Source organism: Loxodonta africana, chromosome 8 (genome assembly GCF_030014295.1).
Source record: "Loxodonta africana isolate mLoxAfr1 chromosome 8, mLoxAfr1.hap2, whole genome shotgun sequence".
NCBI lineage: Eukaryota > Metazoa > Chordata > Mammalia > Proboscidea > Elephantidae > Loxodonta > Loxodonta africana.
Window position 1 is genome coordinate 4,956,083 of NC_087349.1, and position 25,878 is coordinate 4,981,960.

Genomic DNA, 25,878 nt, shown 5'->3' on the forward strand with positions numbered 1-25,878 from the left:
GGTTCACGCTGAGCATTGGGCGATGCTCACAGCACTCACACTGAGCATCAGGCATTGCTGACAACGCTCACACCGAGTGTCGGGCGATGCTCACAGCACTCACACTGAGCGTCAGGCGATGCTCACAGCACTCACACTGAGCGTCAGGCAATGCTCACAGCACTCACACCGAGCGTCAGGTGATGCTCACATCACTAACACTGAGCGTCAGGTGATGCTCACAGCACTAACACTGAGCGTCGGGTTCACGCTGAGCATTGGGCAGTGCTCACAGCACTCACACTGAGCATCAGGCATTGCTGACAACGCTCACACCGAGTGTCGGGCGATGCTCACAGCACTCACACTGAGCGTCAGGCGATGCTCACAGCACTCACACTGATCGTCAGGCAATGCTCACAGCGCTCACACCGAGCGTCAGGCGATGCTCACATCACTAACACTGAGCGTCAGGTGATGCTCACAGCACTAACACTGAGCGTTGGGTTCACGCTGAGCATTGGGTGATGCTCACAGCACTCACACTGAGCGTCAGGCAATGCTGACAGCGCTCACACCGAGTGTCGGGCGATGCTCACAGCGCTCACACTGAGCGTCAGGCAATGCTCACAGCGCTCACACCAAGTGTTGGGTGATGCTCACAGCACTCACACTGAGCGTCAGGCAGTGCTCACAGCGCTCACACCGAGTGTCGGGCGATGCTCACAGCACTCACTGAGTGTCGGGCGATGCTCACAGCACTAACACTGAGCGTCGGGCGATGCTCACAGCACTCACTGAGCATAGGGCGATTCTCATGGCACTAACACTGAGCGTTGGGCGATGCTCACATCACTAACACTGAGCGTCGGGCGATGCTCACAGCACTAACACTGAGCGTTAGGTTCACGCTGAGTGTCGGGCGATGCTCACGGCTCTCACGCTGAGGATCAGGCGATGCTCACATCACTCAATGAGCATCAGGTGATGCTCACAGCACTCACACTGAGCGTCGGGTGATGCTCACATCACTAACACTGAGCGTCAGGTGATGCTCACATCACTAACACTGAGCGTCAGGTGATGCTCACAGCACTAACACTGAGTGTCGGGTTCACGCTGAGCATTGGGCGATGCTCACAGCACTCACACTGAGCGTCAGGCGATGCTCACAGCACTCACACTGAGCGTCAGGCAATGCTCACAGCGCTCACACCGAGCGTCAGGTGATGCTCACATCACTAACACTGAGCGTCAGGTGATGCTCACAGCACTAACACTGAGCGTTGGGTTCACGCTGAGCATTGGGCGGTGCTCACAGCACTCACACTGAGCATCAGGCATTGCTGACAACGCTCACACCGAGTGTCGGGCGATGCTCACAGCACTCACACTGAGCGTCAGGCAATGCTCACAGCACTCACACTGAGCGTCAGGCAATGCTCACAGCACTAACACTGAGCGTCGGGTTCACGCTGAGCATTGGGTGATGCTCACAGCACTCACACTGAGCGTCAGGCAATGCTCACAGCGCTCACACTGAGCGTCAGGCGATGCTCACATCACTAACACTGAGCGTCAGGTGATGCTCACAGCACTAACACTGAGCGTCGGGTTCACGCTGAGCATTGGGTGATGCTCACAGCACTCACACTGAGCGTCAGGCAATGCTGACAGTGCTCACACCGAGTGTCGGGCGATGCTCACAGCGCTCACACTGAGCGTCAGGCAATGCTCACAGCGCTCACACCGAGCGTCAGGCGATGCTCACAGCACTAACACTGAGCGTCGGGTTCACGCTGAGCATTGGGTGATGCTCACAGCACTCACACTGAGCGTCAGGCAATGCTGACAACGCTCACACCGAGTGTCGGGCGATGCTCACAGCACTCACACTGAGTGTCAGGCGATGCTCACAGCACTCACACTGAGCGTCAGGCAGTGCTCACAGCGCTCACACCAAGTGTTGGGCGATGCTCACAGCACTCACACTGAGCGTCAGGCAGTGCTCACAGCGCTCACACCGAGTGTCGGGCGATGCTCACAGCACTCACTGAGTGTCGGGCGATGCTCACAGCACTCACTGAGCATAGGGCGATTCTCATGGCACTAACACTGAGCGTTGGGCGATGCTCACATCACTAACACTGAGCGTCGGGCGATGCTCACAGCACTCACTGAGCATAGGGCGATTCTCACATCAGTAACACTGAGCGTCGGGCGATGCTCACAGCACTAACACTGAGCGTTGGGTTCACACTGAGTGTCGGGTGATGCTCACGGCTCTCACGCTGAGGATCAGGCGATGCTCACATCACTCAATGAGCATCAGGTGATGCTCACAGCACTCACACTGAGCCTCGGGTGATGCTCACATCACTAACACTGAGCGTCGGGCGATGCTTACATCACTAACACTGAGCGTGGGGCGATGCTCACAGCACTAACACTGAGTATCGGGCGATGCTCACGGTGCTCACGCTGAGCGCCGGGCAATGCTCACGGCATTAGTGCCGTTCTGTTCACATTCGGGCTTTGGTGTTCCCCAGGATGTGCCTGTACAGTCAGTGCCATTCACGTGGCCTGGCGTGACTTTGTCTTTTCATTGGACGCAAGTGCATCGTTCATGTGTTACACCCCCCTCAGTTTTTTTGTCTTTGCTAGCTGCCATTGAGTCGGCCTGACTCACGGTGACCCCATGCATAACAGAAGGAGATACCGCCCAGTCCTGTGCCATCTGCATGATCAGTTGCAATCGGACCATTGTGATTGACAGAATTTATTGGCTGACTTTTGGAACTACAGTAAAACTTGAGAAAGCCAGAATGTGTGTAAGGTAGAAATCCGTCAGAGAAGGAAAACTCAAATATTTTCCACTAAAATGAGCATTAGAAAAGTGGTAAGACTGCACCCTGTCAAAGGCAGAAAACTTTTGAGACTCAGAGAAACAAGGCAGTCCTGTCGAGTTCTGCCTCTCACTATAGATCACCAGGCCTTTCTTCCTAGTCTGCCTTTGTCAGGAGGCTCTGCTAAAACCTGTTCAGCATCATGGTACCACACATGCTGCCACTGACAGATGGGTGGTAGCTACACCTGAGGTGCACTGGCCAGGAATCAAAGTCGGGTCTTCTACACGCAAGGTGAGAATTCTACCCCTGAACCACTACTGCCTCATGTTTTATTTTTTTAGCTAAACAAAATAATAATGAAATAGCTAATATTTATTAAAAACTACACGTCAAGCACTCTATGTACAACTCTGTGATGTTAGGTAATACCTGTTTTGCAGATGAGGGGTTTCAGACATAGAGAGGCTAACTTAAGTGCCCAAAGCCACACAGCTGAGAAGCCCTAGGACATTTGATCGAAGGGAGGCCAAATCTAGAGTCAGTGCTGATTCTCACCACGATCTTGCTGACTCTCAGTACCATTGGAAGCCAACAGAGTTATGGAAATAACTGAAATGGAGTGCCAGCATTCTACTATAAAATGACCCGTGTTATGGTCATATGATTTTTTTTTAAATAATATTTTATTGTGTTTTCAGTGAAAGTTTACACAGCACATTAAGTCCCTACTTAACAATTACTGCACACATTGTTCAGAGACACTGGTTATATTTTTTACAGTGTGTTCACATCCTGATTAATCCCCTTCTGGATGTTTCCCTCCCAGTCATCTGGTTTTCCTGTCCCCTGGCCCTTTCGTCTTTGCTTTAGAGCAAGTGTTGGCCATTTGGTCTCATAAAGATGATGTTTTAAAGGTGCACCGTCCTCACTGGTAATATTCTCTATTTTATGAGCCAAGCTGTTCCTTATCTAAAAGGTGACCTCAAGGGGTAGTTTCGTTTCAAGGTTTATGGAATACCTCAGGGTGATAGTCTTAAGGAGTCCTCTAGCCTCAACTGGTCCAGTAAGTCTGGACTTTTTAAGAATTTGAGGTCCTGTCCTACATTTTTCTCCCCTTCTATCGGATCCATCAGTTGTAGCCCTGATCAGCACGGTCGTTAGTAGTAGCCAGGCACTGTCTAGTTCTGGTCTCAGGGTAGATGAGGCCGTGGACCACGTAGACTGTTGATGGTCTTATTATTTTTAAGACAAACAACTAAAAATGGAAAAGCCACATTAAATAATGTAATTAACAATTTCTATGGATAAGTTGATAAATAATCCCTGGATTAAAACCGCAGCTGCAGAAGGAAGATCCCGCCCTTCCAACAGTCCTTCATACATTACGGTCTTCAGACTCTTCACGGGAGCCTCAGTACACCTCAGAAAAATGCCCGCCCCGCTGACAGAGCTGCTAAATGCCGGCCTTTCAAAGTAGTCTTCCGAATTATCGGAACGAAAGCTTCCTATGACCTACTACTCAAATTGCCTTAAAACAAAGACTTACTGGCATCTCTCATAGGAGAAAATTTAAAAGATTTGCTCCTATCTTTTTTATTATTTGATTCTATTTAATTGTGCTTGTATTCTAAATAGCCATCTATACGTATATCCATCAGTTTCACCTGCTGTTATGTCATTGGCTTGTATTACAGGGTGTCAAAATCATTCACATGGTGCTTGTGCTAAGGGTGGAGAGACAAGGATATGGCAGGGTTAATCGTGATAAGCAGGCACGAGGTCAAATGATAGTATTAAAATTGGATCTGCTGAATGAAAGAAGATACTAACATTCCAGGGACATTAAACGGCAGGACCTGATTTTTTATAATCCCAAAGACTGTTTTCTTATAGATGGCTTTAGAAATTAAACCCTAAAACGCCCTCGGCGTGCTGGTTATTCTAAGTGCCGGCATTCAACAGTGAGAAGGCGGTGCTCTTCTTGTGCAGGTCGAGGAGAGAGGTGCTGTCAGTTATTTAGAATCTGATTTATGCCTTGAGAGACAGGCTGCCACTCTCTGTGATTCTAAGGAAGCCGGGTATCAAGGAGCAATTTCCACAGAATTGAAAGTGGCGTGGGGTTATGAATAAAGTCTGAGCCGGTGTGACCTTCCCTGTCAGGTGATAAGGCCATAAATATGTTGGTAATTCTGCATTGCGTGAGTACCTGTTCTTTTCCATCATTGCAGAGTTTCTGGGATGCCATAAATCAGGGCCAGCAAAACTAAAACAAAATTTTATCATATGAAAAAAAATTGAAGAGCAGAAAACACAAAGCACAAAGCACAGGGCTGCAGCCCCATCGTGTGTTGTTTCTGAAGTACGTCCAGAGGTGGAAGCTTTGCAATGACCAATCAAATCTAGACCAACGCCTTGGCTACATTTTGTCACTCATTTAAGTGGAAAGAGTATGAGTAACTTAATGCTTCCTTCCCGAGACGCCAAATTCATTAAGGACAAAGGTTCGTCCTGGCTTTAGCGACCCCCTCTTCAGAGGGCATAGCAAGCTCCGTCTTCATGACCTTGTTATCTGCTTGATTTGATAACCATTGGGGAACATTTTCTCACTTCCCTCTTCCCTTTCCCAAGAATAAAAATAAGGAGGGAAAACTCAGTGCAGAGAACCTCCAGAAAAAGGGTGGGAAAAAAACAAGTAGTTTTCTTTAGAAACAGAGAAAAATAAAACTTATCATTCTCCTCTTTTTTAAAAGGGACCCATGCCCTCCTTTGAACAGGAGTTGCCCTGTTGTTCTGTTTTATAGACACTTAAGGCAGCAAAAGTGTTCCAGGATGAGGAGGGAATGGCAGTATGTACAGAGATAAAGCCATCTGGACAGAGGTGCCTGGGAAGGGACGGGAGAGATGGAGAGCATGTCAGCCATCTATTGCTGTATAACAAATGACCCCCAAACCTGATGGCTGGAAAGAACAACAGACATTGATTATGTCTCAAAGTTTCTGAGCCAGGAGATGGGCTTGGTGTAAAGTTGAGCCATCTGGCCACAGACTATGGTTCCCCCTTACATGCTGGCAGGCTGGCTGTGGGGGCCTCTGTTCCACTCCATTTGGCCCCTCCACTGGGCTGCTTGGGTACCCACATGACAGAGTATTTGGCTTCCCCCAGAGCAAGTTACCCAAAGCAGCGCCAGTGTTTCCCATGGTTCAGCCTCAGAAGTCACACCCACTCCTCTTCAGTGCCCTTGCCGTCACCCAGCTTGGACCCGCTCAGTGTGAGGCCTAGGTCCTAGGAGGCAGGTCCATTGGGTGCCTTTTGGAGACTGTCCACCATAGGGACATATGATAGGCAAGCACACAGTCACATAGATAGCTGCTGTCAAGTCAAGTCTGATTCATGGCAACCCCACGCACAAGAGAATGAAATGTTGCCTGGTCCTGCGTCATCCTCACAACCACCAGCATGTTTGAGTCCGTTGTTGTAGCTCTTATGCCAATCCATCTCACCAAGGGCCTCCTTCACCCTCACTGGCCCTCTTCTTCACCAAACACGGTGTCCTCCTCCAATGATTGATCCCTCCTGGTGATATGTCCAAAGCAAGCTAGTTGGACAACGCTTTGTTGTGATCCACGGGTTTTCACTGCCTAATTTTTGGGAGTAGATCACCAAGCCTTTCTTCCTCGTCTGTCTTAGCCTGGAAGCCCTGCTGAAGTCTGTGCACCCTGGATGACCCTGGCATTTGGAATACTGGTGGCATAGCTTTCAGCCTCCCGGCAACATGCAAGCCACCACAGTATGGCCAACAATAGAGGGGTGGACACAAACCTTATACATATATGAACAGGAGAGGGTGAAAGATGAAGCAGTTCACTTGAGTGTGAAGTGAGAGTGAGCATGCTGGCCTGCAGAGGACCTGATTGTGACAGAAGTGCAGGCTGCTCGGGTGCCTGTTGTTCCTCACACCCAGTGTTCATTATTGTTTTGTCATGCCTTCATGAGACCATCTCTTTACCCATTGTTCCTCACACCTAGTGTCCATCATTGTTTTGCTGTACCTTCACGAAACCGTCTCTGTTACCCATTGTTCCTCACACCTAACCTAGTGTCCATCACTGTTTTGTCATGCCTTCATGAGACCATCTCTTTACCTATTGTTCCTCACACCGAATGTCCATCATTGTTTTGTCATGTCTTCATGAGACAGTCTCTGTTACCCATTGTTCCTCACACCTAGGGTCCATCACTGTTTTGTCATGCCTTTGTGAGACAGCCTTTGTTACCCCTTGTTCCTCACACCCAGTGTTGATCGTTGTTTTGTCATGCCTTCATGAGACCGTCTCTTTACCCATTGTTCTGCATACCTACTGTCCATCTTTGTTTTGTCAGGCCTTCATGAGACCATCTCTGTTACTCATTGTTCCTCACACCTAGTGCCCATCACTGTTTTGTCATGCCTTCATGAGACCGTCTCTGTTACTCATTGTTCCTCACACCTAGTGCCCATCACTGTCTTGTTGTGTCTTCACAAGACAATCTCTGTTACAGCACAGAAACAAAGCTAAGTTGCAGGAGATTACCACCAGAAATCTCATTGTAATTTTACTTCCGTGAATCCAAAACTTTACCTTCCCCCCCAAAAAACCATTCTTTTACTTTTCTGATATCAAAGGCTCTTAAAGAAAACAAAACAAAAATACAAACCCATTACCATGAAGTCAATTTTGACTCATAGGGGACACTTTAAGACAGAGCAGAACTGCCCCATAGGGTTTACAAGGCTATAATCTTTATGGAAGCAAACTGCCACATCTTTCTCTGAGGAGCGACTGGTGGGTTCGAACTGCTGATGCCACCAGGACTCCTACATAGCCCATATGTTTTCCAACGATCAAAATGAGATGACCATGACGGTTAAGGGTATGCTTTTCTGGCATGAAAGGTGTATTCATTCCAACACCCCTTCCTCTTTTTCTTTAACTGGGGCTTTCTCGTGGCCTCTTCTGGTTTCTGAGGGTTAGTAGTCATGCTGGTTTTTGAAATTAGTAAGTGTAAAGTTGTCATCATTCCCATTGTCCAGGAGCACTGACAGTGTCCCACAATCTACTTCAAAAAAATTGGCCAATGAAAACCCATTTAATACAGATGTGTACAGTAACCCCAGTACACTTGATGTGAATTCCACATTTGTGGGACAGAGTAGAAGAAAACATACAAGTCTCGTACCTTGGAGGTTTCACAGCGACAAGGCCGTCCAGGGGACCGTTTCTTTTGCAGCCACTTTAGCACTGCGTGTGGTCCTAGTCTGAAAACGCCAGCATCGGAATTGGGCTTTGGGTGGGAGAGGGGGCTGGAGTGTCGTCTCCTTCCATCTATTCCGTCCACTCTTCTTTCCTGCAGGCGATTTAATTTCCTGTGGTGCTTGTAGATAAATCTCTAAAGTATCTGGAGAAAGGACAAAAATGAGCCCGCAGAGGTTAGCATGTGTCTGATCAGCACACAGGGATGCCCCTGTCATACCAGCCCACGCTGTGTGCAGCAAGTTAAGTGCAGCTGCAGGTGTGCAGTAGGCGCAGGTGTGCAGTAGGCGCAGGTGTGCAGTAGGCGCAGGTGTGCAGTAGGCGCAGGTGTGCAGTAAGTGCAGCTGCAGGTGTGCAGTAGGCGCAGGTGTGCAGTAGGCGCAGGTGTGCAGTAGGTGCAGGTATGCAGTAAGTGCAGCTGCAGGTGTGCAGTAAGTACAGGTGTGCAGTAAGTGTAGCCACAGGCACGCAGTAGGGGCAGCCATAGGCACGCAGTAGGGCCAGCAGCATGTAGCCATGAGGTGTACAAGCAGCACTAACCGGGATTGCATGAGTGATGTCCACCTCACACACCTGCTCCTGGACTCTTTTACACTAAGTAGAAAGTGTGTTTGCGTCCTTCCTACGTTTAGCTGCATCGTGAATGATCTTGCTAACTTGCTGTGTGTTTTGTGGGATCCACACTAAGCTTTCTGTCTTAGTTTCCTAGTGCTGCTACAACAGACATACCACAAGTGGGTGGCTTTAAAGAAGATAAATGTATTTTCTCACAGTTCAGGAGGCCAGCAGTCCTAACTGAGGTCACCAGCTCTAGGGGAGGCTCTCTCTGATGGCTCTGGGGGAAGGTCCTTGTCTCTTTGTTTCTGTTCCTCCTTTCCTTGCTGTCTCACATGGCATCTCCCTTCCCCAGTCTGTGCTTCCTTGCCTCTGTGTCTAATCTCTTTTTATATCTCACAAGTGGTTAGGTTTAGGACACACCCTATCCTGATATGACCCTATTCCCAAATGGAATTACATCCACAGGTTTTTCTTTTTCATTTTTTCACTAGTTGCCTTAAGAGTTGATTCTGACTTCTGGCAGAGTAGAAACGGCTCCACAGGGTTTTCAAGGCCGTGACCTTTCAGAAACAGATCACCAGGCCCTTCTTCCAAGGTACCTCTGGGTGGGTTTGAACCACCAACCTTTGGGTTAGTAGTTGAGCGCCTAACCCTTTGCAACACCCAGAGGTTAGGATTCCAGCACATACTTTGGGAGACACAATTCCGTTTGTAACACTGTGTCAGTATAAGTCTCGGCACAGTTACTGAATTTAAGGATTTAGTGATGGTTATGGATGGAATTGTATCCCCCCAAAATACATGTTGTCCTAGGAGCCCTAATACAAGGCATAAACAGAATACAAAACATTACCAAAAATGACGAAGAGAAACCCGATAACTGGGAGCTCCTAAAAATCAAACACCTATGCTCATCTAAAGACTTCACCAAGAGAGTAAAAAGACCACCTACAGACTGGGAAAGAATTTTCAGCTATGACATCTCCGACCAGCACCTGATCTCTAAAATCTATATGATTCTGTCAAAACTCAACCACAAAAAGACAAACAACCCAATCAAGAAGTGGGCAAAGGATATGAACACACACTTCACTAAAGAAGATATTCAGGCAGCTAACAGATACATGAGAAAATGCTCTCGATCACTAGCCATTAGAGAAATGCGGATTAAAACTACAATGAGATTCCATCTCACTCCAACAAGGCTGGCATTAATCCAAAAAACACAAAATAATAAATGTTGGAGAGGCTGCGGAGAGATTGGAACTCTTATACACTGCTGGTGGGAATGTAAAATGGTACAACCACTTTGGAAATCTATCTGGCGTTATCTTAAACAGTTAGAAATAGAACTACCATACAACCCAGAAATCCCACTCCTCGGAATATACCCTAGAGAAACAAGAGCCTTCACACAAACAGATATATGCACACCCATGTTTATTGCAGCTCTGTTTACAATAGCAAAAAGCTGGAAGCAACCAAGGTGTCCATCTACGGAAGAATGGGTAAATAAATTGTGGTATATTCACACAATGGAATACTACGCATCAATAAAGAACAGTGACGAATCTTTGAAACATTTCATAACATGGAGGAACCTGGAAGGCATTATGCTGAGCGAAATCAGTCAGAGGCAAAAGGACAAATATTGTATAAGACCACTATTATACGATCTTGAGAAATAGTATAAACCGAGAAGAACACATACTTTTGTGGTTACGAGGCGGGGAGGGAGGGAGGGAGGGAGAGGGTTTTTTACTGATTAATTAGCTGATAAGAACTGCTTTAGGTGAAGGGAAAGACAACACTCAATACATGGAAGGTCAGCTCAACTGGACTGGACTGGACCAAAAGCAAAGAAGTTCCAGGATAAACGGAATACTTCAAAGGTCAGCGGAGCAAGGGCGGGGGTTTGGGAACCATGGTGTAAGGGGACTTCTAAGTCAATTGGCAAAATAATTCTATTATGAAATCATTCTGCATCCCACTTTGAAATGTGGCGTCTGGGGTCTTAAAAGCTAACAAGCGGCAATCTAAGATGCATCAATTGGTCTCAACCCACCTGGATCAAAGGAGAATGAAGAACACCAAGGTCACACGACAGCTAAGAGCCCAAGAGACAGAAAGGGCCACATGAACCAGAGACCTGCATCATCCTGAGACCAGAAGAACTAGTTGGTGCCCGGCCACAATCGATGACTGCCCTCACAGGGAGCAGAATAGAGAACCCCTGAGGGAGCAGGAGATCAGTGGGATGCAGACCCCAAATTCTCATAAAAAGACCATACTTAATGGTGTGGATGTGACTAGAGGAATCCCGGCGGTCATGGTCCCCAAACCTTCTGTTGGCACAGGACGGGAACCATCCCCGAAGACAATTCATCAGACATGAAAGGGACTGGACAGTGGGTGGGAGAGAGATGCTGATGAAGAGTGAGCTAATTATATCAGGTGGACACTTGAGACTGTGTTGGCATCTCCTGTCTGGAGGGGGGATGGGAGGATAGAGAGAGTTGGAGGCTGCCAAAGTTTTCACGAAAGGAGAGACTGGAAGGGCTGACTCATTAGGGGGAGAGCAAGTGGGAGTAAGGAGTAAGATGTATATTAACTTATATGTGACAGACTGACTTGATTTGTAAACGTTCACTTGAAGCTCAATAAAAGTTAATAAAAAATATATATATATATACATGTTGTAATTCCTAACCTGTATGACTGTAGTTATAATCCTATTTGGGAATGGATCGTTTTTGTTATGTTAATAGTGTAGGCTACATTTTGAGTCAATCTTTTTTGAGATAGAAAAGAGGCTAAACAAGTGAACGAGCAGAGCAGAGATGGGAAGAAAGATGCCAAACCACAGGACAGTCACCCAGGAGCAGAAGCTCAAAGAGACAAGGCCTTCCTCCAGAGCTGACAGAGAGATAGCCTTCCCCTAGAGCCGCACTCTGAATTCGGACTCTAGGCTCCTAAACTGAGAGGAAATAAAATTCTGTTAGTTAAAGCCACCCACTTGTGGTATTTCTGTTATAGCAGCACGAGATAACTGAGACAGTGATGTAAATTAAATTCAAATGCCACGTTTCACATTGCAGCCATGTTTGTTATTTTGGCAAAAGCACAATCTTGGGTGGGCGTGGTCTTAGCCATTTCATAGCCATTTGCCAAGAGCAGGCATCATACGTGAGGCAGTGAGTTCTGGTCCCAGCTAAGGTCCTGTTTCGGTGTGCTGTTTGTCCAGCTTGGCTCTGCAGTCTAGCTGTGACCCTGTGTGCTGTCTGGCCTTGCATGGCTGTGGGTATGATTTCTTTTAAATGTTATCTGAGATTTTACATCACATCGTGGCTTCCCTTCACTTAGCGACAGCTTCACACCTTATCAAGGTTGTTAGATTTGCTAAATAACCACTGTTGGGAAGGCAAACCGTGATTGGTTTTGTTCCCTTCTTTGCCCTGTACAACTGCCTTTGACTTGAAAGACGGGGTGGAGCAGGAACCGAGGCTGGATGGAAGTAAATGACCAGTCCCGGGCCTCAGGCTTCCGGTAATGACATACATCCTCAGGGAGGCTGTGCGTCTGCCTGGGTCAGATCTCATGTACACTCACTCATGCATATTACAAACTGAGAAATCTGGGGAACGAACAAAAATCTTTTTGTACAGTTGTTCATTTGTAAGATATCACCTAGTCTTGATATACAGGATGTAAGCGTGATATCACTCTCCTTTCACTGCACAAAGCTAGATTTGCATACTTCTGAGCACAAAAACCATTCACATTTGGCTAAACTCCTTTTTGGAATGAGAGGAAAAAAAAGAGTTGATTGATTGTAGGCTAAGACCTATCACTGACTTCTCAAGTCCACAAACTAGTTTATTCCCATATTGAAAATTTCAAGGTCTGTTGATTCTTAAACTAATGAGGAAGGCAATGAATATATAGCAGGGCTGGAACCGAAAGCGGACTGTCGTGTCGTTTAAATCAGTGGATTTTATGGCGGCTGTTCTCTCCCTGGGACAGTAAACTTAACGTGTACGTGCGGTTTCCTTTACATTACCGTAAGGTACGAACTGAAGGGTCTTCTCGGGAGGAATTAATATCCATAAGTTCAAAAATCATTCCTCATTTCCTTCATCACCCTTCCTTGGTATTTTAACGTACTGGTCGAATACATTAAATACATTAAACATCTTAACGCATTCGGCTGGCCACTGCCAAGCCACTAAGCTGATCAAAAGCCAGCAAAGAAGAAAGTCTTCAATTAAAAGGTAGGAATGAAGCACGGTGTTGTTGTGTGCTGTCGAGCCGATTCTGACTCCTGGCAACCCCAGGCGTGCCAGAGTAGAGCTGCTCCATTGGGCCTTCTTGGCAGTGATCTCAATGAAAGCAGATCGCCAGGCCTTTTTCCCACAGAGCCACTGGGTGAGTTCAAACTGCCATCCTTTCGGCTGAGCACTTAAGCACTGTGCCACCAGGGTTCCTTAGGAATTAATTGTAACCCACTGAAAATCAGACAACCCAATAACCTCACAGCCCTGCTTTGATAAGTGATGAATCCACACCCCAAAAACTCATTGGCAGAAACACTGGTTGCAGAGAAAGACATGGGGAGGTCTGTGCAGGCGTGCCGTCCTTATGACAGGGGACCCCAGGAGTACAGCCCTTTCGGCAGGACACATGGACTCGGGTCCCCTTACGTGGGAAATCTGCATGCCTCCCCGTCCTCTGGGCTGAAACCAAAGCAATCCTCAGGAAGGGAGCTGCTCCACAGCCCCCTCGTCGGCTCCTTTCATTAAAGGTGCTTTTGCTGCCTCCTCCAGGATTTGCTCATTAGGGTTCTGTTTGGCGGCTGTGGATGTTAATTTGCATTATGTCTGACATCTCTGTCTTCTGAGAAAGTGATCTTTATAAGGGAGCATGGAAGGAAGAACCTATGTGGCGAGCTGTGCAATGTAAATGAATTTAGGGAAGATTTCTGTACAAAAAAATAAAGGCAGCTCATGGCTTAAACAAAATTTAATTGAATGTTTTTTTTGTGGGGAGGGGGAGCTGAATAAGGCTGTAACTAGCAGCTCCCTGCTTACCTCCTGTGGTACTTTTCATCTGGCATTGTGTCAAACCCCCCACCACATTTAAGGACTGAGAAACTGAAAGGTCCTTGAGAGACATTTCTTTAAATTAATATACTTTAATTTTTACAGTGTTAGGTTTACAGAAAACAGAGGCCCCAAATATTCCCTCCTCCCCCTGCACGTAGTCTCTCCTATTATTAACATCTTGCATTCCTGTGGTACATTGTTACAACTGATGAACCCCTATCTATACGTTATTAGTAACTAAAGCCCACAGTTTACAGTGGGGTCGCTCTCCATGTTGGCCAGCCCTATGGGTTCTGACAAACGCATAAAGTCAGACGTCCACCGTGACATGTCCTGCAGATCCGCTTTGCTGGCCCTCAGGGTTGAGTCAGTCAGCACCTTGGTTCACAGCACATTAGCGTCTCTGGTCCAGGCGAGAGTCCTCATTGATCAGACGACTGACTGATGGTTGACTGGCTGACTGATGCTTCCCCGTATCCCCGTCCCACGTTCTCCTTCTCCCCACCCTTTCCGTGAGCAAACATTTTGGTGTGTATGAAACATTTTTCATTAGAAAAAGCATCTTACTGTGTTTGCATGTGTTTTCACTTACATCAGGGGGTGCTGTAATTTGCCCCCTCCTGTTTCCCACCTGCTCGCTAAGCATCGTCTTCAGCCCCTGTGTCTCTGTGTGCATCGAATCCGTTGCTTGGTGCGTATCCTCCACGTGTTGCCCATCCTCTCTCCCAACGATGGGCACCAAGTTCAAACTGTAGTTTATATTTCCTTTAAAAATGTGGTTCTGAAGTCCGAAGGGAAGAAGCGTGGTAGTTCTTCAGGGAGATACTCTGTTTCCAGGTAGAGCACCCCTTGTCGTGGAGAGAGAGATCCATAGATACGGATACAATCTCGTGTGACATCGAGTCAATGCCAGCTTCTCGTGACCCCAAGGGACAGAACAGAACTGCCCATACGATTTCCTAGGCTGTAGTCTGTGTTACAGGAGCAGATCACCAGGTGTTTCTCCCTCAGAGCCACGGGGTGGGTTTGAACCATGGACCTTTCAGTTAGCTAAGTGCTTAGACGTTTGTGCCACAAGGGCTCCTTCTGTGGAAATAATAATTGGCAGTAAGCTGCCTTGTAAGCTGGTCGTTAGGATTAAGTATGACAGACAACACCATGGAAGGTCCTAGAATGATGCCTGGCCCACACAGTCACGTGGTCAGTGGTACTAGTGACCCTGCCTCCCTCCCTCTCTTCCTAATGGTCAGCCCTCTCTCCCACAGGGCAAGCACAGACTGCACGTGGACACTGGCATGGAGGGTGACTGGTGTGGCCTCATTCCTGTCGGGCAGCCATGCAGCCAGGTGACCACAGAGGGCCTCAAGTGGAACCTCAGTAAGTACAGCCCTTCCCAAAGGAGGGCTTTGCTTTTCTTGTTTGTCAAATTTCATTTGGGTATATACCAAGGAGCGGAATTGCTGGGTCAGTTGGTGGCTCTGTGTTTAACCTTCTGAGGAACTGCCAGCCCATTTTCTGCAGCAGCCATACTGTTTTTCATCCTCACCAGCAATAAATGAGGGTTCTGATTTCTCCACATCACATGCCATCTGGGCCTTTTTGATTGTAGCCGTGGTAGTGGGTCCCATTGTGGTTTTGACCAGCACTGCCCTGATGTTGAGCATCTTTTTATGTGTGTATTGGTCATTTGCGTATCTTCTTTAGAGAATATCTCTTCATATCCTTGGTCCATATGTCACTTGGTCATTTTTTATTATTGAGTTGTAAGAGTATATATTTTAGCTACAAGTCCTTTATCAGATATGTGGCTTGCAAATATATTCTCACAACCATTGGCTTGTCTTTCCATTTTTCTGAAATTTAATTAATTGATTTAATTTGATGAAGTCCAGTTTATCTTTATTTTTCTTTCATGGATCGTGCTTTTTGTGTCATTTCTGAGAACTCTTTGCTCACCCTTCTTCGTGATTTTGCCTGTTGAAAATCTACTTTATCCTTCCTGAGCAGGAGCTGTTCAAGTTCTTTTTATAGTTCAACCTCTGAGATTTTGTAATATTAGCTCTTTTTAAATTTTAAAATGGTTTTCAGCCCTCATGAACCACGTTAGATCCTGATTATACTAAAATGGTCTGATTTGAAAAGGACGAAAACTGGGGTGGGCAGTCGACGTGAGGAATGCTGATAAAAGAAACTGCCAGGCTTTGTGAGGCACTCGGCTCTAGTCTCTCAGAAAATGACAGTAGTTTAACCCCACAGCTTTGATTGAACTTCAAGGCGATCATCCCGGTTGGCCAACACCTGAGATTGTAAAAAGTAAAACATGAAACCACGCCGTTCTTTTATAATACATGTAACTGTCCGATTCCCACAGAGACAGAAGTCGATTTCAAGAAACCGTTTGAGGATAAAAATATATATATATATATATATATATATTTTAAAAAACCTTTCCCTTTTCCATGGCCATAAAGTTGTAAGTTTCAAATTTGGGTCACCTGAAATTATGTATGAGATGAGATACGGATTCAAGTTTACATTTTTTTCCTCATTGATAACCAATCCCCCAGCATCCCTGATCGTTCGTTCTCTGTGATGTACATTATACCACAGTCAGAGTTTTGTAGCGAGCCTGTGTTTCTTGACGGTCTCTTCTCTTCCCAGGGCTTACATGCTTCTTCCTGTACTTATTTACCAAAGCTGTGTAATAAGTATGGAAGAGTGAGAAGTCCGCCAAATGTGTTCTTCAAAATTTTCATGACTGTTCCTGACTGTTTGCTCTTCTTCATAAATATTAGAATTATCTTGACAGGTTTCTCTCTCTCACACACACAATTCCATTGGAATTTTAATTGGAATGCATTCAATTTATAGATTCATTTGGGGAAAATAGAATAACTTTCGAAGAATACATTTGTTTGGAATTGGGTCTTCCCACCCATAAACATAACTTACCTCTCCATTTGTTTAGAAATTTTTTTTTGCTTTCGATAATTGTATAATTTTCTCCATAAAGATCATGCATATCTTTTATAGGATTTATTTCTGGAGACCCTATATTTTACATTACTATTATAAATTATACCTTTTTAAAAAATGTACATGTTCTAACTCCGTTGCTGGTATACAGACATGCAGTGGATTTCAGTGAAAACCCTGGTGGCATACTGTTTACCAGCTATGGCTGCTAACCAAAAGGCTGGCAATTTGAGTCCACCAGGCGGTCCTTGGAAGCCCTATGGGGCAGTTCTACTCTGTCCTATAGGGTCACTATTAGTCGGAATCGACTCAAAGGCAATGTTTTTTTTTTATTTGTTTGCTTTTGGTAACTCCATTGCTGGTATATAGACATGCTATTGATTTCATTACATTATATTCAAGAGCCCTGGTGGCGCAGTAGTTAAGCGCTCAGCTGCTAACTCAAAGGTCAGCAGTTTGAACCCATCAACTGCTCTGTGGGAGAAAGATGTGGCAGTCTGCTCCAAGATTACAGCCTAGGAAACCGTATGGGTCAGCTGTGCTCTGTCTAGAGGGTTGCTATGGGTCGTAATCAACTCGAAGGCAGTGGGTATATTGGATTCATATGTGGCTGAGTCCTGTTATAATTTTTTAAAATGTGACTGTGTAGTCACTTGGGTTTTCTATGTTGCGTTGTTGTTGTTAGGTGCCGTCGAGTTGGTTCCAACTCATAGCAACCCTATGCATGACAGAAAGAAACACTGCCCAGTCCTGAGCCATCCTCACAATCGTTGTTATGCTTGAGCTCATTGTTGCAGCCACTGTGTCAATCCACCTCGTTGAGGGTCTTCCTCTTTTCCGCTGACCCTGTACTCTGCCAAGCATGATGTCCTTCTTCAGGGACTGATCCCTCCTGACAACATGTCCAAAGTATGTAAGATGCAGTCTCGCCATCCTTGCTTCTAAGGAGCATTCTGGTTATACTTTTTCTAAGACAGATTTGTTTGTTCTTTTGGCACCCCAGCCCGTCCATGGTATATTCAACAGTCTTTGCCAACACCACAATTCAAAGGCCTCAATTCTTCTTCACTCTTCCTTATTCATTGTCCAGCTTTCACATGCACATGATGCGACTGAAAATACCATGGCTTGGGTGAGGCGCACCTTTGTCTTCAGGGTGACATCTTTGCTCTTCAACACTTTAAAGAGGTCCTTTGCAGCAGATTTGCCCAGTGCAATGCATCTTTTGATTTCTTGACTGCTGCTTCCATGGCTGTTGATTGTGGATTCAAGTAAAATGAAACCCTTGACAACTTCAATCTTTTCATGATGATGTTGCTCATTGGTACAGTTGTGAGGATTTTTGTTTTCTTTACGTTGAGGTGCAATCTATGCTGAAGGCTGTGGTCTTTGATCTTCATTAGTAAGTGCTTCATGTCCTCTTCACTTTCAGCAAGCAAGGTGTGTCATCTGCATAACGCAGGTTGTTAATGAGTCTTCCTCCAATCCTAATGCCCCTTTCTTCTTCATATAGTCTAACTTCTCATATTATTTGCTCAGCATACAGATTGAATAGGTATGGTGAAAGAATACAACCCTGACACACACCTTTCCTGGCTTTAAACGAATCAGTATCCCCTTGTTCTGTCCGAACAACTGCCTCTTGATTTATGTAAAGGTTCCTCATGAGCACAATTAAGTGTTCTGGAATTCCCGTTCTTCGCAGTGGTATCCATAATTTGTTATGATCCACACAGCCAAATCCTTTTGCATAATCAGTAAAACACAGGTAAACATCCTTCTGGTATTCTCTGCTTTCAGCCAAGATCCATCTGACATCAGCAATGATATCCCTGGTTCCATGTCGTCTTCTGAAACCAGCCTGAATTTCTGGCAGTTCCCTGTCGATATACTGCTACAGCCATTTTTGAATGATCTTCAGCAAAATTTTGCTTGTGTGTGATATTAATGATATTGTTCTATAATTTCCATATTCAATTGGATCACCTTTCTGGGAATAGGCACAAATATGGATCTCTTCCAGTCAGTTGGCCAGGGAGCTGTCTTCCATATTTCTTGGCATAGACGAGTGAGCACCTCCAGCACTGCATCTGTTTGTTGAAGCATCTCAATTGGTAATCCATCAATTCCTGGAGCCTTGTTTTTCGCCAGTGCCTTCAGAGCAGCTTGGACTTCTTTCAGTACCATCGGTTCCTGATCATATGCCACCTCTTGAAATGGTTGAATATCGACTAATTCTTTTTGGTATAATGACTGTGTGTATTCCTTCCATCTTTTTTTAATGCTTCCTATATCGTTTAATATTTTCCCCATAGAATCCTTCACTGTTGCAACTCGAGGCTTGAATTTTTGCTTCAGTTCTTTCAGCTTGAGAAACACTGAGCATGTTCTTCCCTTTTGATTTTCCATCTCTAGCTTTTTGCATGTCATTATAATACTTTGTCTTCTCGAGACGGCCTTGAAATCTTCTGTTCAGTTCTTTTACTTCATCAATTCTTCCTTTTGCTTTAGCTGCTCAATGTTCGAGAGCAAGTTTCAGAGTCTCCTCTGACATCCATCTTGGTCTTTTCTTTCTTTCCTGTCTTTTCAGTGACCTCTTGCTTTCTTCATGGACGATGTCCTTGATGTCATTCCACAGCTTGTCTGGTCTTTGGTCACTAGTGTTCACTGTGTCAAATCTGTTCTTCAGGTGGTCTCTAAATTCAGGTGGGATGTACTCAAGGTCATATTTTGGCTCTTGTGGACTTGGTCTGATTTTCTTCAGTTTCAGCTTGAACTTGCATATGAGCAATTGATGGTCTGTTCCACAGTCAGCCCCTGGCCTTGTTCCATCGTCTCTTTCCGCAGATGTAGTTAATTTGATTTCTGTGTGTTCCATCTGGAGAGGTCCATGTGTATAGTTGCCGTTTATGTTGGTGAAAGAAGGTATTTGCAATGAAGAAGTCGCTGGTCTTGCAAAATTCTATCATTTGATCTCTGGCATTGTTTCTGTCACCAAGGACATATTTTCCAACTACTGATCCTTCTTCTTTGTTTCCAACTTTTGTGTTCCAATCACCAATAATTATCAATGCATTTTGATTGCATGTTCGATCAATTTCAGACTGCAGCAGCTGATAAAAATCTTCTATTTCTTCATCTTTGGCCTTATGAGTAGCAGTGGGTTTTCTGTAGATAATCTTGTTTCTGTGAATAGTCAAGCTTTCTTTCTTCTTCCTTTCCTCTTTAGTCTTTGGTCTATAATAAATAGGGTTGTGTTCCATTATGACTAACTGAGACAGAAGCTTTAAAAAGGGATAGCTTTTCCTCATGTCACAAGTGCAGAGATCGGCAGCCGCTGGCATTTATTCAGTGACTCTGAGCAAGATTTCTGTGACTTTCTCAGCCTTTGCCTCAAAATCACAAGATTGCTGTTGCAACTCCAGCCATTGTGCCACCATCCAGCATTGGAGGGAGGAAGGAGAAGAACGGGAGAAAGGGCAGTGCATGCAATCAGGAAATACACCATAATGACACTCCCAACATTCCCAGAAATTCTTCCTGCATCTCTTCTTTGGCCTCAGTGGCCAGAACAGTATCACATGGCCACCCTAGCTGCAAGAGAGGCTGGAGCGTGCACTTTTATAACTAAGCAGGTGGTGGGTAGCTGTAGAGTGGGGGAAGAAAGAGGATAGGAAAGGTGAGCCAATGGTAGGAAGTGGAAAGTAGTTAGGAAGAAAAGTCAAAGTTCTGAGGGATAGAACTTTTAATTTTTCTACACTTTTGCCTAAGATGAATATTAAATGGAGTCGCCGTCTTGTTTATAACACTCGGATTGAGACTGAAATCATGTAATCATGTTCCTCGTGTTCTGTTTCTTTAAAGAAATAAATGAGAGAAGGAAATTACTTCTTAGCATTAACTAAGAGAGACTCAAATCTTCTAACCTAGGTGAGAAAATTTTGAGTGGAAAAAAAGTCATGAAAACCTATTCGAAAAGATTGTTGATCTCAACAGGGAACTCTCTGTTGTAAGGAGCGGGTGGAGGAGTCAGGGTTTTCTGCAGGACTTTTGTACGAGGGAACAGGTTGTGTACCCATAAGGCATTGTCCTTGCTGTTAGTGCTGTTTCTGTGAGAAATACTCTCAATTCTCAGTCTGTATAACTAACAGAGGAGCCCTGGTGGTGAAAATGGCTAAGTGCGACCGAAAGGTTGGCAGTTCAAACCCTCCCAGCAGCTCCACGGGAGAAAGACCTAGGGATCTGTTCCCGTAAAGATGATAGCCAGGAAAACCCTATGGGGCAGTTCTCCTCTGTCACATGGGGTCACTATAGTTGAAAACCAACTCAACAGCACCCAACAACAGCAGCATAACCCACAAAGCGATGGTAGTCAGTTGCCAGGGTTCAGCTAGGGTTCTGCCCACTTAGCTTATAACTTCTGAGCTGGTGCCAACATGTGAGATGTCTCACTGGTTAGTTGGTTTTCTGTATCGTTTTAATTATTGCTTCTCCAGCCTAGTGGTCATGAAGGCACCTTAGCCTGTGGCTTGGTCTTTTCTGTCTGACTCAAGACAATGGCTTTTGCATCTTAAGTTTTCATGATCAGTGACCTGCTCTGAATTGAATAAAAACGTTTAAATAAAAAAACACGCATTAGCGATCAAGGCTGATAATAAGCTTGGTATTTTTCCCCCCTTTATTTGGATCCTTTTCTTTCCCAAGGAAGATGCTAGCTAAGAATTTTCCACCCCAAAACCATTTTCTCAAGTTAGCCAGTTGATGATATGACTTCATTTCCTCATATCTAAGACGCCATTGATTGTGAGATGCATTGCTATTTTATGTACACGAAGAAAAAACATGCTACCAATTTTAATTGCAGAGGTGTGAGAAAAACGTGCACGATAGATGAAGAAATATGGTAGATCAAATAGCATAGACAGACCACTTCTAAATCTGGAAGGAAAAATTGCAAAAGTCTTTGAAATGGACAAACAGATTCCTGGATCTCTTCCCAGTGGATGATAGGGTGTGGTCTAGAGGACCCTCCCAGGCTGTATAACTCTATGGAGGACATGGCCTTGACTTTGACTACTTTTGCAACTCTATGACATTGTAGGAGTCCTGGTAGCACAGTTGGAAGCACTCAGCTGCTAACCGAAAGGTCAGTGGTTCGAACCTACAAGCTGCTCCTCAGGAGAAAGATGTGGCAACCTGCTTCCCTAAAAGATTACAGCCTTGGAAACCTGGTGGGACAGTTCTACTCTGTCCAATAGTGTCACTCTGAGTCAGAATGGGTATGGGTGGTGTGTAGAGGGCTGATCATGATGCAAATGAGTCCTATTCCTGTTTAAGTCAGATTAACTTTTATTCTGTGAAGATGCAATGGATAACCACTTTTGGGGAACGGCCAGTTTCCCATCTATTATCATTTCACCATTCCTGATGGGCTGGATTGTGTCTGTCCATCCTGGTCTCTTTTGAACCAGTTTTCTCCAGCTTACTATTTTTCTCACTGATTTATAACTTTTTAAAATTTATCTTTGGCACATGTTCCTTTCGTATTTGTATTTTGTATTTGTGTGGTCATTATGTCACCCTTTAAAAAAGCTATCCTTTAACAAACCACACTGAAAGCATTTAAAGGATATTTAAAGGGTCACAAGCTGCTGCGGTCTTTGAATAAAATTTGTAACATGTTATTGCAAAATACTATTTAACTTCTCTCTGTAGGAAGTAGGTCAGAGACAGACCTGGGAGAAGAAGGCGATGTCACTTGTGTGCTGGGGTTAGGTCTCACCGAGAGTCATACAGCTCTCCGTCTGAGAGGGGTCATGGCCATACCACTTCTAGAGTCAAGAGAGGATTCTAACTCTCCTGCTGGCCGGAGCTCGAAGGCACCAACACCCACGCCTAAGTCCAGGAGCTCAAGAGGGAAGTCAGCCCAGGCAGCGAAAGCAAACCTAGGAATGTCAATCTAGCAGGCAGGGTGCAGAATTGGGGAGGGCCCAGTGCAGGAGACACCTGCTATACACACAGATTTGGCCAGTCTGAGGATGTACGCAGGCCACAGGACCACCACTTTTGGTAAGGTCTGAATACCAGCAGTGAGGGATTGTTGAGGGAAAACCAGGAATTGACACCACGGGAAATTCCAGGATTCAACTTTCAGGGGAGGGTGCAGGGGGCGGCGGCATGATAAACAGTAAATATTATCTCTCTGGTAAGAAAAATACAAAGAGGAGCAAGATTGTTTTTAGATTATGCTATTCTAAAGGATTTTTAAACATTCTGTTTGTAAGTAAATACTAACTTTTCAGGCATGTAAGATTAATGGCTTACAGCCTACCACAAACTTGTATTAAATATATATTTCATTAACTCAGCTCAAAATCTGTTTCGTGAGTTGTAGAAGCCGAAGCAGGCATGACTCATTTTTCTTCTCTTTGGTCTTTGCCCTTTTGTGATTCTGCTGTAAGCTCTGAGAGCCAGAGATAATTTACTGCAGGCCCTGTCTCCCAGCACCCCTTAACACACATTTGTTAGGGCTGGCTCTAGACATTTAAATACGAAAACAATTAGCATGCATTTGTAGGGGATGTGACAAATGGGAATTTGCCAGGGGACCTATTTTTCACTGACCCGCATTCAAGAACAGGGCTATAGCTTAGGCTCCCTCCCAAGTTGTTGAAATGAGTTGATTTACCAGTATTTATGTGGGCAGGTTGATGGATGAGAATGGCTTCTGGGCAGGCTCTGGAGTCCCCTTCCATTTCCCCTCCTCCAGGTTTCATTTTGTGCTGATTCAGACATGAGCTGTGTGCCTTCAGCCATGCAACTAAGAGTGAGGCAGGAAAGCGGTGACTTGTGGTGATTACATGAATGGTGGAGGAGACAATCAAGGGCAGATGTGGACAAACTCCTCAAGGGCATGTGCACTGGGGATAATGTCCCTTGGGCCCGAACAATACTCTTTCTTTTTGGAATAGCACCTTCACACGTCCCACTTGTCCTTCTCTACACTCATCTTCACTCACGTATAACATTGATCGCTAATGTTGTAGAGTAAGTGTTGTTGTTGGGTGCCATTGTTGATTCTGCCTCATACTGACCCCGTGTGACACAGTAAACTGCCCCACAGGGGCATAATCCTTACATAAGTGTGTAATCTCAGGCCAGAGAATCCTCACCCTCTTTTGCTAGTTCCCTTCTGCTCTCTCTAGCCATCTGGAAGAGGAAAGAAAATGTCTGCGCCGTTCCCTTCTCTGTATGGGACGTGTACCTTGAGTTCCCATGAACGGTGGCAGAAAAATGTATGCCAGTACTTACTTCATTTAACAGTGTGGAGGAAAGAAAGCCAATAGGGTTCAAGTTCTGACTCAATAAGGAAGGGATTGTGTGGTATTGGGCCTATCAGTTCATCTAATCAAAAAGGATGGGTCCATGACGTCTGAGGTTCCCTTCAGTTTGAAAACTCTTCTGTTGTTAATTGCCTTTGAGTCCACTCCAACTCATGGTGACCTTATGTGTAAAAGAAAGAAACGTTGCTTGGTCCCACAGCATCTTCATGATCTTGTATGTTCGAGTCTATTGCTGTGGCTATTGTTTTAATCCATCTTGTTGAGGGTTTCTTCGTTTTCTCTGACCCTCTACTTCACCAAATATGATGTCCTGTTCTAGAGATTTGTCTTTCCTGATGACCCATTCAAAGTAAGCGAGCTGAAGTCTCACCATCCTTGCGTCTAAAGAACATACTGGTTGTATTTCTCCTAAGACTGACTTGTCCGGTCTTCTGGCATTCCACAGTGTATTCATTATTCTTCACCAATACCACAACTCAAATGTATCGATTCTTCCTCTGTCTGCCTTTTTCACTGTCCGGCGCTTGCATACGTATAAGGCAGTCGAACAGACCATGGCTTGAGTCAGGCATGCCTTAGGCATTGAAGTGGTATCTTTGCTTTTTCAAACTTTAAAGAGATCTTTTGCAGCAGATATGCCCAGTGTATACAGTACTTTGATTTCTTGATTGCTGTTTCCATGGATGTTGATTTTTGGTCCAAGGAGAGTTAAGTCATTGGCAACTTTAATTTTTACTCATTTGTCATGATGTTTATCAGTCTGGTAGTGAGGATTTCCATTTTCTTCACCTTCAGGCACAACCCATGTTGAAGGCTTTAAGCTTTGACCCTCACCAGTAAGTGCTTCAAGTGGTCTTTTCGGCAAGCGCTGAAAACTGCGTTACTGTAAGTTTGCTGCTGATGCCCCAGAGAAATGGATGAGTCCAGATAAATTCCAGAAGTGTGGGTTTTCAAGAAGACCTCCCTCTCCTTCTTACATCCCTCTGCGGGGGCAATCAGAAGTTCCAGGAGAAGCAGTCGTAGGGCCAGAATTGGGAGTTTCTATTTGCGGGCTGTCAGGGGTTGTTGCTGCTTTGTGCATACCCTTCTCTCGCCGCAATTTATAATCTTTTTAGAAGCTCATGGTGAGGCGCAGACTGCAACCCATCCTGTTCCTCCTGACACAGAGATGGAGCTCCAGCCCCGACTGCCGCCAGTGCAGCGCTCTGTGATAAGGATTCACCAGCAGAGTTGGTCCCCCAGCAGTCCTAGGGCAACCTTATATGCCGGCCGTCCTCGCCACTTAGTGCAAGGCTTCACACTTGGGGAATCACATCATCCTTTTGCACTCAGCTGTTTTCTGGACCATGTTTGAGCACAAATTAGCAATCTCTTTCAACTACCATCCCTACATTCGATTTCTATTCTGTGAGTGTGTATATGTGTTTTCACAAATGATGTATCTGAGCACGCAGATACACTTAGAAACTAGCAAAGCAAGAAGGCTTTCCGATTAAACAGCTGCAGCTAAGAAAAAAAAAGAGCCAACTTTTATTTGTTGTTGTCGTTGGGGGGCTGTCCAGTTGATCCCAATCCATAGCGACCCCATGTGACAGAGTAGAACTGCCCATAGGGTTTTCTAGGCTGTCATCTTTATGGGAGCAGATCACCAGGTTGTTTGTCCCACGGAGCAGCTGGTGGATTTGAACCACTGACCTTTTAGTTAGCAGCCGAGTGCTTAATCATTGTGCCACCAGGGCTACTACTTTCATTTGTAACCTTTTTTTTTTTTTTAATTGC

General features: G+C 45.3%; 1 protein-coding gene across 14 annotated transcripts in view; it reads left to right on the top strand.

Annotated features, from left to right (window-relative positions):
• TPK1 (thiamin pyrophosphokinase 1) overlaps nt 1-25,878 on the top strand; it is a 322,900-nt gene that overhangs the window by 201,518 nt on the left and 95,504 nt on the right. For 12 of the 14 annotated variants that reach the window (XM_064289603.1, XM_064289601.1, XM_064289600.1 and 9 more), the window contains one exon: nt 15,046-15,157. In XM_064289603.1, coding sequence (XP_064145673.1) covers nt 15,046-15,157 — 112 coding nt within the window. Of the gene's footprint in view, nt 1-15,045; nt 15,158-24,894; nt 25,875-25,878 lie in introns of those variants that run through there. The other 2 variants (XR_010322561.1, XM_064289596.1) reach the window with 2 other exon arrangements.